Source organism: Myxine glutinosa, chromosome 5 (genome assembly GCF_964187855.1).
Source record: "Myxine glutinosa chromosome 5, kmMyxGlut1.1, whole genome shotgun sequence".
In the NCBI taxonomy this organism is placed as follows: Eukaryota; Metazoa; Chordata; class Myxini; order Myxiniformes; family Myxinidae; genus Myxine; species Myxine glutinosa.
The window spans coordinates 520,747-535,587 of NC_136265.1; the positions used below are offsets into that span (position 1 = coordinate 520,747).

The 14,841-nt window shown below is 46.9% G+C and overlaps 1 protein-coding gene across 8 annotated transcripts in view; it reads right to left on the reverse strand.

The window, feature by feature from the left end:
• The window catches only part of TRMT1 (tRNA methyltransferase 1), a 193,448-nt gene that overhangs the window by 129,963 nt on the left and 48,644 nt on the right, over window positions 1-14,841 (reverse strand). For all 8 annotated transcript variants that reach the window (XM_078777475.1, XM_078777474.1, XM_068117983.2 and 5 more), the window contains exon 6: window positions 6,961-7,076. In XM_078777475.1, the coding sequence (XP_078633601.1) occupies window positions 6,961-7,076 (116 nt within the window). The remainder of the gene's footprint in view (window positions 1-6,960; window positions 7,077-14,841) is intronic.

Consider the following 14,841-nt stretch of genomic DNA (forward strand, 5'->3'; position numbering starts at 1 on the left):
TTTTCTTTCTTTTTTTGCATACAAGATCGAGGCTCGTGTAAGAGCTAACATTAAATCGCATAAAAACAAACTGCGAATGAAACATATGATAAAGGGAGCGGGAGACAAGATGGGGGGAGAGAGGGAAGCACACAAGTACAACAGTAAAGAACAGGGACTGTGATTTGAATCGCTGGTGTGATTGTGAATCAAACACCTTGGCTTGCTCACAGAAGTGACTGCTTGTCTTGAATTTATTGAGGGAAGCTCCTTTCCCTATATCCGTAAAGGGGAGAATCATCAGGTCGTCATTGTCACATCCAATGACAGCATGGAGGAAGAGGATGTGTTTGCATGTGTCCGGACCAAGTTGTTCCTTGACCACCTTGATGTTCAAGATGTGAGGTTTTGTGTTCTTCTTAGGCTCTGGGAGGAAGAACAGGTCATGAGAAGATAGCATGCTAGCACAGGTCAAGGAGGTTAGTGTCATCGCCAATCAGCACACTGTTGGTGATCGTAGCACAATCCATAGCCTTCTGCACAACAAAGGGATAGTCATCTCCTGAAGCATGGTGTGTCTGACAGTTCGTCTTCCGAAGCCCTTCACTCAGTATGTTGATAAATCGTTGCTTGTTTTGCTTATTGGCCATAAATTGATCATTCTTCAAGGTGATATGCATGTCTACCGTAAATATCATGGTTGCGCCAGCATTTCCTTTGGATCGTTTCTGGTGTGTCATGTCCTTCATGGATGTGTTGCCGTAGGCATCAAACACGACATTGGCTTCTCCATACCTATGTCACATACTCAGTGTACTAAATTGCAAATGTCTTTGTGACTCCACATGACCATGGCCTGCGCTGAAGCAATGCCTCACCATCCAAGACATACTGGGCATAACCAGTCACCACAGGTGTCGGAAGACCCCAGATGGCATCAGGTAGGGCTAGCTTTGGTGGTTCTCAAAGCAGCAGAGATCAATCAAAGAGGTTCGGTGGGTGACTGCACAGCTCATACCTGAAGGCTGATTCGAGATAATCTGATAGTCTAGAATAGGAGTTCTGGGTCGACCATAATTTCATCGCAGTCAATCTTGACAGACGATTTTATGTCGAGATTGACAACCTTGTCTTTCCTCCTGAAAGTATACTCTGCAGCAGTTTTCCCATCCATGGACTTCAGAATCGTGTGTCCAACTGCCTTTACTGTGTCGACGTTGACGGTATGATGTGCGTGGATCCCAGTGACAACGTTCAGTTCCGCAGACTTGGGTCAGAGCAGAAAGGATTTAGTGCCTGGAGACAGTGGAGAACTGTTTGCATGCATCTTCTAGTTGCGGCCTTATCTAACGCTCATCATGTCCTTGTTCTGTTCTCCTGTGTTGCAGTTCACCCCCATGAGCTATGTTAACTTCTGCACAGGCAGGCATGGAGAGCAGTCACATCAGATACCATAGCTCTGTCATTCCTTGCCCTCTCGTGACGACCTGCTAGTCTTCATGCTCATCAACACCTGTTTGATTATGAGATCTGAGGAAAGAACAGACCACATATGATCACTTCTTCTCCCCACATGAAAACCCTCTTCAAATCATTTTTGGAGATCAGGACATTGAGCTTGAACATTGGAATCTACTGCAGATATACCCTCAGTTTTTTTTTTGCATAGGATGTGGCCTGATGCTGCCAGATAAGGTTTCTGAAATGGCCTACAGGTGTATTGCCCAGTTACCAGTGCGCTCTGCCCTGACAAACCTATGCAGGATGCCCACAATGTCCATGTACTGACCTCAGAGAGCTGCGCTTCTGGAAGACATCTTCACAAACGCAGCTCGACTTTCAAGACAGTCCCTGATTCTGTTCAAACTGGCAAACTCCTAATCCAAACATTGAACCACCCATCAGTTTCTCAGAAGACAGCAACTTCTTCCAGGTCTGTTCTCCCATTTGTATGTGCAGCAGTATCTCATGTGTTTGTGGTTGCTTCATCAGAATCATAATCAGCCATTACAATTGAAGAAACGTGTTTGTAAAGCTGCACATTTAAAAAAAATGAAAGTGATAAGTTTATTTTGATGTTCAGTTTATTTCGGGAGGAGTGGAAACGGATACCAGAAGATGGGTGCTTCGTGGAACAGTCGTGTCACGGCATTCTGCATTTTTGTTGCAATCAAACCCACCTGGATTTTACGGTTGTCTAATTTTGCACAAAGGATGACATCCAAATAATTTTGGAATGGTGAGACACATTTTTAAGCATGGTGGGTAATGGGTATACATGATCGTTCAGGTAAGCCCAGCAGCTGCATCACACACATCACATGGTGGCGAGAATGTATGTGGCGGCAGGGATGAGGTTACTAAATACTCCCAGCGCTGTTACGCCAGAATAATGAGTATTTCTCCCCGCTATACCCTACCAATCCTCTGGAGGGCAGTCGAAGATCATAAATGACATTTCCATTCCATGCCAGACGATCTCCCCGTGGGAGGTCCACGCAGGGCGGGAAGCAGACATGTTTGTGTATTGTCTCTCCGCCTGCCAGCCAGCCACTATTGCTGTCAAGGCCAAAATATTGTAAGCATTTCACCCTGGAATGGGTTCTTATGGTGGTCAAGCATTCTTATCTTTCTCCCAGTGTCCTTGTCTCTCCCTCCTTACTGTCTTGGCCACCTCTTTGATTTCTCAGTATGGGATGAGGGGAGGGGGTAGGGGGTAATGGTGTGGACTATGTATATGACCGGGTGTGGCCGGAGAACTTGAAGATTTCGGTGTATGGCATCGAGGCAGTCTCTTGTGAGAGGGGGACTTGTCCCCTTGGCTCATAGACTGAAATATTCCGTGCACGTTATTAGTGATTCTATAATAAACCTCTTGTAAACAGTTCCAGTGCATCCTGGGATTCTTCCTGGGGAGACGGGGAAACGGGGGTGCTGACTGCTGCCCCCACATGTACATCAGGGTGCAGCTTATTTTTGAACTTTTGAAATATGATCTTATTACCCTCTCAATTTGTTCCTATATATGAAATAAAAATTCAGGCAAAATATGAGCACAATTGAACAATATTTAGGGGTAGCTCAATGCTGGTAAAGTTTCTGATACCCCAAAGCTGCGGCCGCCCTTTTATTTCGCATACTACTGATAATAGATTAATTCTGTTGATAAATTAAGAACCCAATTTCAACTACTAAGTAAATTGACACTCTCTCCTATCATCATACACACAACATGCAATCATTGTGGTAAAATTAATTACTGGGAACACAGATAAAACCTTTAAGTTATAAAACTCTGTGCTCCATTAAATAAATAATTACAGTAGTAATATGTACATTGTACATACACAATATCTGTTATAATAAAAGAGTAAAATGTTCGTTGAGCTAGAGTCTGCTAGACAATAAATGCTAAAATGAGATGTAGCGCTGACCTGGGAACGCTTATCACCATAGTATCTAAAAGTAAACACTGCACATAGGTGTATCACAGAACACTATTTGAAAATAAAAACGAAGTTATCACAGGCTTTGCAGAGAATCACAGACATAATGGGTGTATAAACATGGTATAATATTATCACAGATTATAGAAGCATAATCATTGTGGTTCAACTGGTTCATATCTATTATCCAACCAATCATCCGAATCCCATTGTTTTGCTGATAAATTGATAATGCAAATTTTCCATGAATTTATATTCCAGACATGTTCAGACTTGTTTACTGTTTGGACTCAATGGACTGACTATGCTGACTAAGCAACAGCTGCAACACTGTTGCAGCAGTATGTTTGTGTAATTGCTTGAGGCATTGTGCTCTGGTGTTGGGCTAGCGGCTAAGGTGCCAGCTTAGGATCCAAGGATCCTGGGTTCGAATCCCGGTCGATCGCTGAATTAACGCCAGGGGGGTTGACTCAGCCTGTCATCCTTCTGAGGTCGGCCAATTGAGTACCAGTTCACTGGTAATTCCCTGTTTGTCGTTAAAGGCGGCAAAAAGGGTTGGCGTCAGGAAAGGGCATTCGGCCGTAAAACATTGCTTCAAAAAGGGGACCGAAAAAAACAACAACAACCACGGTTCCCGAAAAAGGCCAACCCCCGCTTTGCGGGGAAAAATGGCCTCTAAAGGTGGTTATATTTTTATATATTATTGTGCTCACTGCTCAGTTATTAATAGAACTGTTTGAATTTTCTTGATTCTTAATTTCTTAATGCTATGTTCTACTTCTTTCAGATTCATATCTGATTGAAAATGTCATCTGTGGAAAAAGCAACAAGATCTCAAACCAAGTTGTATCTCCTTGGCGACTCTGTGACTGAATTAAGTGGCAGCAAGTTGCCATCATTGCGTATGGCTCTTGGATTCTTCCTACATCACCATCTCGATCTGAAGGAGACCGTAAGACAATCGTCGGATGTTACCATCACGGAAATAGCTAACTTTTGGAAGAAAGCTAGAATCCCGATGAGAGCTCATCAAAACTGCCAAAAAAGGCTTGAGCAGACATTTGAAGAATGGCGTCTTCTGAAAAAGAACAAAGCGCGAACGTCACCAACTCAACTCGCGAGAGAGTCGGCTTTTGTTTCCAGGCTTGAAGACCTTTTTGATGTCGCTCACGCTGATGCTCTGACCAATACGTCAGTATTACAAGAAGACAAGGATTTCTTGTTAGCCCTGCGAGAAAAGGGAAGAAGGGGGTCGCTGGCTGGAGTAGATGTAAAGCTTGCTGCGAAGGAGAAAACGGCGTCCAAAAGAGAGGAGGAAATGCTTGCCAGGCGACAGCGAATGGAGCAAATGAAACAGTTAGCAGCTTCTACAGCTGAACTGATTTCATCTGGTTCTGAATCTGAAAACAGCTCAGCAGAAGATAGTGAAAAGATGGAAACTGGGGACAATGCAAGTGAGGGAGCTGCTGGAGGCATCACATTTCAGACACGAAAAAGAAAGAGGGGGCGAAAAACTGTCGTTACTGAAGAACTCGCAGCCGCTCTAGATCGCACAAAAGTGTCAGACCGCAAAGCCGTTTTTGTTATAGCAGAAACTGCCAAAAGCTTGGGACAGAACATTGATGAACTTGCTCTAAACAGAGACTCAATTCGCCGACAAAGAGTACAACACCGAGTCCAGAGATCTGCAAATATAAAGGCGGAGTTTCAGGGTAACGTTCCCCTTGTTGTTCACTGGGACGGCAAACTGATCCTTGATCTAATTGGAAAAGAGAAGGTTGATCGCCTGCCAGTATTGGTTTCAGGGAAAGGAGTTTCTCAGCTACTCACAGTTGCCAAGCTTCCATCTGGAACAGGCGAGGCTCAGGCTGCTGCTGTCTTTGGAGCCATTGAAGACTGGGGCGTAGCCGACAGCATCCGAGCTATGTGTTTTGACACGACCAGCTCAAACACTGGTCGGATCACTGGTGCCTGTGTCCTCCTAGAGCAGAAGCTTGAGAAGGAGCTCTTGTCACTAGCTTGCAGGCATCACATTATGGAATTGATAATTGGTGCAGTGTTCCAAGTGTGTATGGGATTGGGAGCCAAATCTTCTCCCGAGGTTCCACTCTTCAAACGCTTCCAGGAATACTGGGGATTCATAGACACGGCCAAGTATGAACCAGGGATTGCAGCTGATGATGTGGCAAGTCTAGTGGAAGACATAAAGCAAGGCACTATCGATTATGCCAACAAGCATCTTGAACAGAGTCAGCCGAGAGATGATTATAAAGAATTCTTGGAACTTGTGATTGTCTTTCTCGGTGCTGCTCCTGCCAGAGGAGTGCGATTCATGTCACCCGGAGCAATGCACCACGCCCGCTGGATGTCCAAAGTAATATACTGTCTCAAGATCTGGATGTTCAAGGCTCAATTCAAACTGACTCCTGCAGAAAAGAGAGGATTACGTGATGTGTGTGTATTCACAGTACGTGTCTACCTGACAGCCTGGATCTCTGCACCTCAAGCATCAGGTGCTCCTTACAGTGACCTGCTGCTGCTGAAGTCACTGCTTGAATACTCATCAATCCATCCAGCCATCTCAAAGTCAACATCACGCAAGTTTTCCAATCACGTGTGGTACTTGTCACAGGAACTTGTTAGCTTGGCTTTCTTCGACAGTCGGGTCAGTTCGTCAACCAAGAGACTGATGGTGAGTGCCATGAAGAATGAAGAAGACCAAGATCAGGATCATTCCAAGCGAATCACTGTTACTCTTGATTCATTCAAGGACAAGAACTTGGAAGATTTCGTCACAGCAAGGTCAATGAAACTTCTGCGAATGATGGAACTTCCAGATGGATTTCTCGCGGTTGATCCGGACTTGTGGGATGACAGAGACGACTACAAGCAGGCTGCAGAAACAGTCAACTCTCTAAAAGTTGTCAATGACTACGCTGAACGTGGAGTGGCACTCATTCAGGAGTACAGTGGGTTGATAACCCGCGATGAAACTCAGCTGCAATTCCTGCTGCAAGTTGTCGAGGACCATCGCAGAATGTACCCTGATAGCAGAAAACATACACTGTCCGGGATGCCATGAAAATAATAAATTTGGGGTTTGCTGGACATTGTCAGACCGATACTATGAACTGTCAGAAACTGAACAAAGAATTCACTATTAACGTGTTCAAAAATAAATACTGTGTTCAAGAGTGTTGTTTAAAATAAATTAAGATAAAGTCTGATATACTCGTAATTCGTTGAATTTTTATAATTTTCATAATCTTTGAGGCCCAAGAGCTACCCCTAAACATAATAATTTAGTGCTCAAACTTTTTATACAGTGTTTCTATATTATATGGAACAGATTAAGGGGGTAAGACTTTCAAAAAAATTTTAAGCTCCACCCTAATGTACATGTGTGCAGTTGTCTTAAACGGCGTTTTGCTCTTCAGTGCTCAGTTGTAATGGGTACAAATACGTAAACACATACTTAAACACAAAGATAAAACTTAAAGATTTGTATTTTTGTTCAAAATGTCACAAACCTCACCTCCATCTTTCACTGCTTGCACAGCAGCATCCAAAAACTGAACAGGACTTCCATATGGATCAAGATCAATTACATCAAACTGTTTTTTGTTGGATTTGTGTTGATGCATCAACATGCTGAAAAACAACATTTTAACAGTGAGGTCCACGGCATGTCACTGGCAAGTGCCAAATATGTTCAAGCCGATAAATCAAATAGTTCCTTGCTTTGCCAAAACAGATTTGGGTGAATGCTTCATATTTCTCCCCTCCCCCATCACGTATAAACTGTGTATGTATATATATATATATATAGAGAGAGAGAGAGAGTAAATGAATATGCTGTGTGTGTGTGTGTATGTATATATATGTATATATATATATATATATATATATATATATATATATATATATATATATATATATGTATATAGTTGTGGTTTTAGAACCCACACTTGTGTAAATATGACATTATTAAATGGTTAAAGGTAGTACCCCTAGTTAGGCTACAAGCACCACGTAGGCCACCACAGGACTTCAGTTATTTCATTAGTATGTGTTTTAGATAAGGCCGTGTTTCCAATAGTTGAATCTGCGTTGTGTCAATCAAATAAGAAGTAGGCCCCATTCCGTTCAGTTTGCAACCTCCCTCTCCAAGCGACACCATTACGCGCCTTCCAGTCTGCCCATGGCCCCTCCCAATTATCACGCGCCTCTGCCAGCAGCGTTCGCAGCCTCGCTGGGCTTCCGCCCAGACACCGCCATAAGCCACGAGGTAAGGCCAGAGAAAGGAGGCGGAGCGCCAAGAAGAAGGTGTGGCCACGTCATCCAGTCGTCAAAGGCGTGGCCGGTAAGCCCTCACCAGCCAACCAGGGCTGAGGTGACATTGCCGACAGGCGTGGTTTTTGAGCTCGCGGAGTGATCGCTGGTCGAGTTATATAAGCGAGCGCAAAGCCCTTTCACAGGACTTGTTGGAGGCGCACGCGCTTGTTGGAGAGGACTTGTTGGAGGCACGCGCGTTGTAACGGGACTTGTCGGAGGCACGCTTGTTGGAGAGGACTCTCTGGGGAATGCGCGTTGCAAAAGGACTTGACCAGGAGAGCACACCTTTGGCTTGAAGGAGAGATATGGCAGCGCTTGTTAAGGACTCGCTGGGAAACGCGCGTTGCATTGGACAATTGGGAGAGCGCACCTTTATCAAAGGAGGACTTTGGAGAGAGGGCGTTTGGCACAAGTGTGCACATATTACGTACGCAGGACACCAGCTTCCCCCCGCTATATAAAACTGTCCGGTCGCGCTCAACTACACGCGGAGCTGCCTGCCAGGTTTCGCCGCTGGACCGGAGCCTGGACCCCATCGCCGGACCCTCTACCTGTTCCATCAACCATCTACAATCCCCGTGTGAGTGTGTACGTTTGTCTGGGGTATTAAGAATAAGACTACCATAAGACTGCCCTGTGTGCTGCTTCTTCCTCTTCCTATCTTGTATATTCCTTTCGTTTCCTCTTCTCCTTCTTGTGAATAATTAATAAACCCATCTTTGTTCTTCCTATTTTCTGGTTTCCTCTTGTCCGATCGCATTTGTCTTTTCTCTAATTGGGTAAACGTGGCACGATTAGGAACCGCTCAGAATCGGGTTTAGTTATTGTTAACGGCCCGAGTCGCGGCTTGCTTCGCTCGGCGTATGCACTAACGCTGCGGCTCGGGTGGGAGGTTATCTCCTTGCTTCACAGTCGGTGTTGGTAATTAGGTAACAGGACCAAATTGACCAGCAACCCTACCTAATACCGACCGGAAGGAATGGGGTAACTTCAGGATCACGTCGGTCAGTAACAGACAAGGGGATTAACCCCGTCTTGGTAAGGGGAGAAGGTCGACGTTTGAGATCCGCAGCAATTGGTGTCTGTGAGTGAGATTTGGACCCGAACCAAATTTTTTATCATCTGAACAAATTTGGTCAAAATTACGAGCGGCCGAAATTTTATTACCATCTAAATTGAATCGTGCCATGGATAGCCAAGGCGATCGGATGCCGGTAGGGGAAAATGAGGAAATAGAGGAAGGGTTAGAATCAACCCAGGACCCCCGGGAAGAATTGGGACAATTGGAGGAAATGGAGGATGCAGTTAACGAGGGTGTGGCAGTGGGGGTTGCAGGCGCACAAAATGGCGGCGCCTCGCACATGGCGGCGAGAGCCGAGCCCGCAGCACTAGTGAACATGGACCTTTTTATGGCGCAAATGATGGGGTATATGGAAAAGATGGCTGACAAATCCAGCAGGGAAATTAATAAATTTGGAAGCAAAATTGGGGGATTGAGTAAGGAGATGGGAGAAATGAGGGCCAATAGTGAGCAAGTGGGAAACCAAATTGGCGGATTGAGAAATGACATGGGAAGCCAAATTGGGGGATTGAGTAAAGAGATGGGAGAAATGAGGGCCAATAGAGAGGGATTGGAAAATAGATTGGGTGAGCAATTGAGAAGTAAATTTGAGGGGTTAGGAAGTAAATTGGGAGGATTAGACAGTAAATTTGGGGGATTAAGCAGTAAATTTGGGGGATTCGAAAATAAATTGGTAGGATTCGAAGACAAATTAGGGGGCCAATTGGAGGGCATAAATGGTCAAGCCCAAGAAATTAACGAGGGGCTGGCAAGGGGGCAAGCCCGGTATGAAGCAAGGGAGTGTGAGGGAGGTTAACCGCAGGTTAGGCGGGAAAAGTGCAGGGGTACGCGACGAGGTAACGCGGCTTGAGAAGCGCGGGGTGAGCGAAGGTGACGTGAGCAAAGCGAAGTCACGTGGAAGGGCATAGAAATCGCGACCCGGGGTATGGGGAAGCCGGCGACCGCCGAAGTAGAGAAAATTTTATCAGCGCCAGCGGTCGTCGAGAAAAAAGAAATTAAAATCGAATTAATCGAACCAATAGTGGAAATTGGGGCGGAAGAGACCGACTTATAAAAGCACTTGCGAGGTGAAGAAATGGAATGCATGCAAAGTCCGTGTTCGCATCGTGATGCCGTGCTTAACCCAAATAAAGATTTGCAGGTGCGTGTGGAGAGAAGAATCCCGAAGGTGAGCCGGGCTGTATATGGGGCTAAGAGATTTGGCGGGAACGTGTTTAGCGCCAAAAGAATTTTCGCGCGCTTGGGATTCCAGCGTAACCCGGGCGTTTGTGGGAGGTCCGTGGTGCGCTGTGTGAATGGCAATGGTGCGCGTGTGAGAAAAAAGTGTGCGCCGAGGAGTGAGTGTATTACAGAGAGCGAAAGTGAGAATGAATGCACGACAGAGTGTGATAGTGGGAGTGATTGTGACACGGAGAGTGAGATGGATGAGAAGCGGGTGCGATAATGCACACCTGAGTTGGTGGTGAAGCACGTGATTGGGTGTGCGACGAGGGCTTGCACACCCGTGGGTAGGTGTGCGCTGAATGGGTGGATGCAAGAGTGCACCCCCATGAGTGGTACAGAGTATGTACCGGGAGAGGGTGCGCAAGAAGGTGCGCGAGAGAGGTGTGTAACGGAGGAGTGTATGATAACAGAGTGTGCGAGGAGAATGGATGCGCGAGAGGAATGCATGGAATGCATGAGAGGCGTTGGAGCGCCGGGATTTGTAACGGAAGGAACGCGTGTGCGTGTGAGCATGCAAGTCGAGCATCGACGCTGACCGCGTTAGCGTCTAGCCCGACGTATAGCCGACGCGAGCTCTCGGTCCGTGCCGGGCTTTATGTGCTGCGGGGGCCGGCCGGGATCGGTGCTGTTTCGCCCCTGCACGGGGCGTCGTGCACAATTCGGGCCGGGCCCCGCCCTGTACCGCGCTTTGCCAGGCAAAGCGATCGGCCCGATTTGAGAGGTAGGATGGGTCGAAGCGGCGCCCCCTTGTGGTGGCGGTGCTCCGGCCGGGCAAGGCTGGGCCATCGCGCTTGGAAGCGCAAGGCCTTGCGCCAAGATGGTGCTTGGAGCCTTGGCCTGACAAAACCTCCTCCCTTGAATCGATGCCGGACGGACCCAACCACAGGAGACTGACCATCCGCACACATAGCCGGCTTTTCGAAGCCGAGCTGTGAAAAGGCATTGACGCACCGAGGCTCATAGTACAGTGGACTGGATAGTGAAATTGATGGCAAATGGTATATGATGCAGTGATGGCGAATGGTAGTTTTACCATTCGCCTCACTTTTTTGGGGCACATGAGCTATAGTTTATGGGGTATGGCGGTGAAAACCTAGCCAGGGAGGGCTTGGTTAATGTATCGGGAAATAGCTGACCATAGGTAACTTTAGATTTAAGTAGCGACATGATACCTGTAGAGGGGACGTAGAATAAAATAGATCGATGATAACGACGAGGGAGTGCTTAGTATAAGGGAAGACGGGGAGCACAAGTTTCAGAAGGGAGTAGTTAGATTAGATGATGCAGGGTGTTTGTAGTGAGGGTGATGAAGTGAGGCAATGCTCGTGAGGATGATGTGTGTGTGTGTAGAAAGTGCATGAGCAGAGTATTGTGAAAGGTGTGATTGTGCACTGGGTGATTGACTTGCATGGTGGCAAGTGAGAATGGTTAGATGGAATAAATTGAGTAGGGAATGAATGGTGTGGAGTGGGTGGAGTGTGGAATGAGTAGTGTGGAATGGATGGTGTGAAGGAGTGAGTGGGGGAAGGATGGACCCCCTCACGAGTACCCGGGGAGGGTAGTTTAAAAGTAGGTAGAGGGAGTAGTTAAATTGTGGTTGGATATTGGCATCTGTGGTGCGGGTAGTCGCACAGAAGTGTTGTGTTGGGTGCATTAGTGGAGTGAAATTGGCTGGGCGTGTGGCCTGTTAGTGTTTGTGATTGTTTGGGCACTCCGCCACTGTTAGTCTGTCGGCCAGGTGAGGCCGCAGGTAGGCTCTGGGAGCCAGGTAGAGTTAGAGTTCAATGGGGCCCGAGGATCCGGAGGACAGACCCAGGTAGCCCAGTGCCAGAGAGGGCACCGAGGGGGTGAGAGACCCAGAGGGCCTTCCCCAGGTAGGTTAGGGTGAGGAGCAGGTAAGCTCCGGAGGCAACTGCAGTGGCGGAGGTGCGCAGGTAAGTAGACCTGCTGGGAGAGCCACACGACCCAGCCCTGAAATTGTGCGAGGGCACAGGAAGTAGAATTGGGGGAGTGAGACCCCAAATTGGTGAGCGCCACAGTATGTTCAATGGGAGTTCGGTTCTTCGAACCACATAGAGTAAAGATGGCCAATGGTTTGGCAGGGAAAGACCCCGGGTAGAGTAAAAGTGTTAATGTCATTTAGAAGGTAGATAGGAGAAAATCTCGTCGCACCATCCGCATCCACTCACCTGAGGCGAGAAGACTCCACACCAGTTTTGGCAAATGTTTGGTTGATTGTAAGACGCATCATGACGTGGGGGAGACATTGTGTTTAATTGAATCTCTTCCTCTTGGGTGACATTGTGTTTAATTGCATGATGATAAATTTGGTTTAGGTGGGAGTGATGAGAAATTGGGATTGATGACGAATTTGGTATTAGGAGAGAATGGGGAAGACAAGACGATAGCGACGGATTTGTAAATTGTGTAAATACCGGGCAAGGGCAGGGGTAGATTAGGTGATGGGGGGGGGGGGGGGGGGACGTACGGTCTCACTTCGCTCTCCATGCGCACCTCGTCCTGCATTAACTTGATTGATGTGTACCCTTGTGACCTTACCCCTCGCTAACGCTGCCACTTTGTCTTCCTTCCCCACTCATGGACCGTGGCCTTTGTGTGCCGAGGGGAAAGTGTGCAGGTGTCGCAGTTGTGCGCCCGCACCCTCGCTGCTTGCCTGCCTGGACCGGTACACCACTTATGGACCACACGTTTTTGTGGCCGAGCACCACATATGGACCCCACGTTTTGGGGCCTGGCACCTCTGCTGGGGACCGGCCATTGTGGCCAGCGGCATCTGCTTGCGGACCACGGTTGAGGTGGCACCTAAGCCATGCAGGTGGACCACCCTTAGTTGGCCCCTGCTGGCCGTAATTAAAGGAAGAGTGGACGCGGTTTGTGCCCTTTTTAAAATTAAATAGGCAGCAAGCAAGGAAAACGCCCAGAAACATCGGCCCAGCAGCCATCGGCCCACCTGAGAAGATGCCAGTTCATTTACTTATTGAAATGTATGACTGTGCACTGGATGGTGCTTTTTGTGTATGGTGGTGCTTATTGCTTCCGTGCATGGTGGTGCTTTTGTGTTCTTTAGTGCACCTTATCATTTGATTATGCATTTCTGTGCATGTGGGTATGGTGTATCGGTACAGTGCAGTGCATGGCATGACCTTTCCTCTTTCCAAAAGTTCTGCTTTTTGTCTCCCAAAAAGACAGGTCCTGGGTGTAGCAGTGTAAATAATCAAAATAGTACTAGTCTTTGTAAATAATGCTCCCCACCGTAAATGTTTAGTTTGAAAATTAATTCCGAATTCGGTTATTCTGTGGGCGTGAGTCAGTTAGGTAGAATGCAACGCAGCAGGCGGGACATATCTAGTTTTAAAAATGTCGCACTCAGGGTGAGGTTAAAAGTAGAGGGTAACCACACCATATACAAATGCACGTGCACCGGAACTGTAATGCAAACGGTAACTGCAAGGTGCGCTTCAGTTCCGTTGAACTTGGGGCCGGTGAGTGAGCTTTGGCGTGGCTCTTCCTTTTGTATGCATTTTCTACACATATCACACATCTTACACACATATCACTATACATACTTGACTGATCTACATGCCTGCTGTTTTTGTAGACTCACCAGAGACCTTTGTTGGTCGAAAGCTTGTCAAATTAAAGATCGAAGTCCTGAAGCTACGTCCGCGTCTGATTTCATCTCCCGATTATTTATTCAATGCAAATGAGACGCCCTGCTCGTACTGTAGAGTTTCTACTATTTCTCACAGTTGTATGTATGTGTATATATATATATATATATATATATATATATATATACAGTGGAACCTTGACTTACGAGTGCCCCAACTTACGAGTTTTTCGAGATACGAGCCGTCGCTCCGGCGGTTTATTGCTTTGAGATGCGAGCCGAGATCCGAGTTACGAGCTTTCGCCACCCGGTCACGTGGTTATCTTGCCGTTCAAGTACAGTACGTATCTCTGTCGTATAGCGCTGCATTTTTTTTTTTCGCATTTTGGTTATTTCGAGTTCACGCCGCCAGGTGGGTTCTGGTCACGTGGTTATCTTGTCGTGCACGTACAGTACGTATCTCTGTCGTATAGCGCTGCATTTTTTTTTTTCGCATTTTGGTTATTTCGAGTTCACGCCGCCAGGTGGGTTCTGGTCACGTGGTTATCTTGCCGTGCACGTACAGTACGTATCTCTGTCGTATAGCGCTGCATTTTTTTTTTCGCATTTTGGTTATTTCGAGTTCACGCCGCCAGGTGGGTTCTGGTCACGTGGTTATCTTGCCGTGCACGTACAGTACGTATCTCTGTCGTATAGCGCTGCATTTTTTTTTTTCGCATTTTGGTTATTTCGAGTTCACGCCGCCAGGTGGGTTCTGGTCACGTGGTTATCTTGCCGTGCAAGTACAGTACGTATCTCTGTCGTACAGCGCTGCATTTTTTTTTTCGCATTTTGGTTATTTCGGAAAATTTCTTAGTTTTAACCATGGGGCCTAAGAAAGTGAGTGGCAAGTGCAGTGCTGAGAAGAAGAAGAGGATGATGTGCTTGGATATAAAACACGCAATCGTCGAAAAACATGAGCGAGGTGTCGAGGAGGACGTATATAACGGCAGAGGAGAAGAGCATGCCAGGCCACAACTTGTTCAGAATGCCGGCGATAGCTCGCCTTCTCTTTGTGGAAAACACGGTGAGATCCTTAACATCCAACAACTAATGGGACGCAAATGGGGCGCCCAGTTTAGCGGTACACACATTGATGAATCACC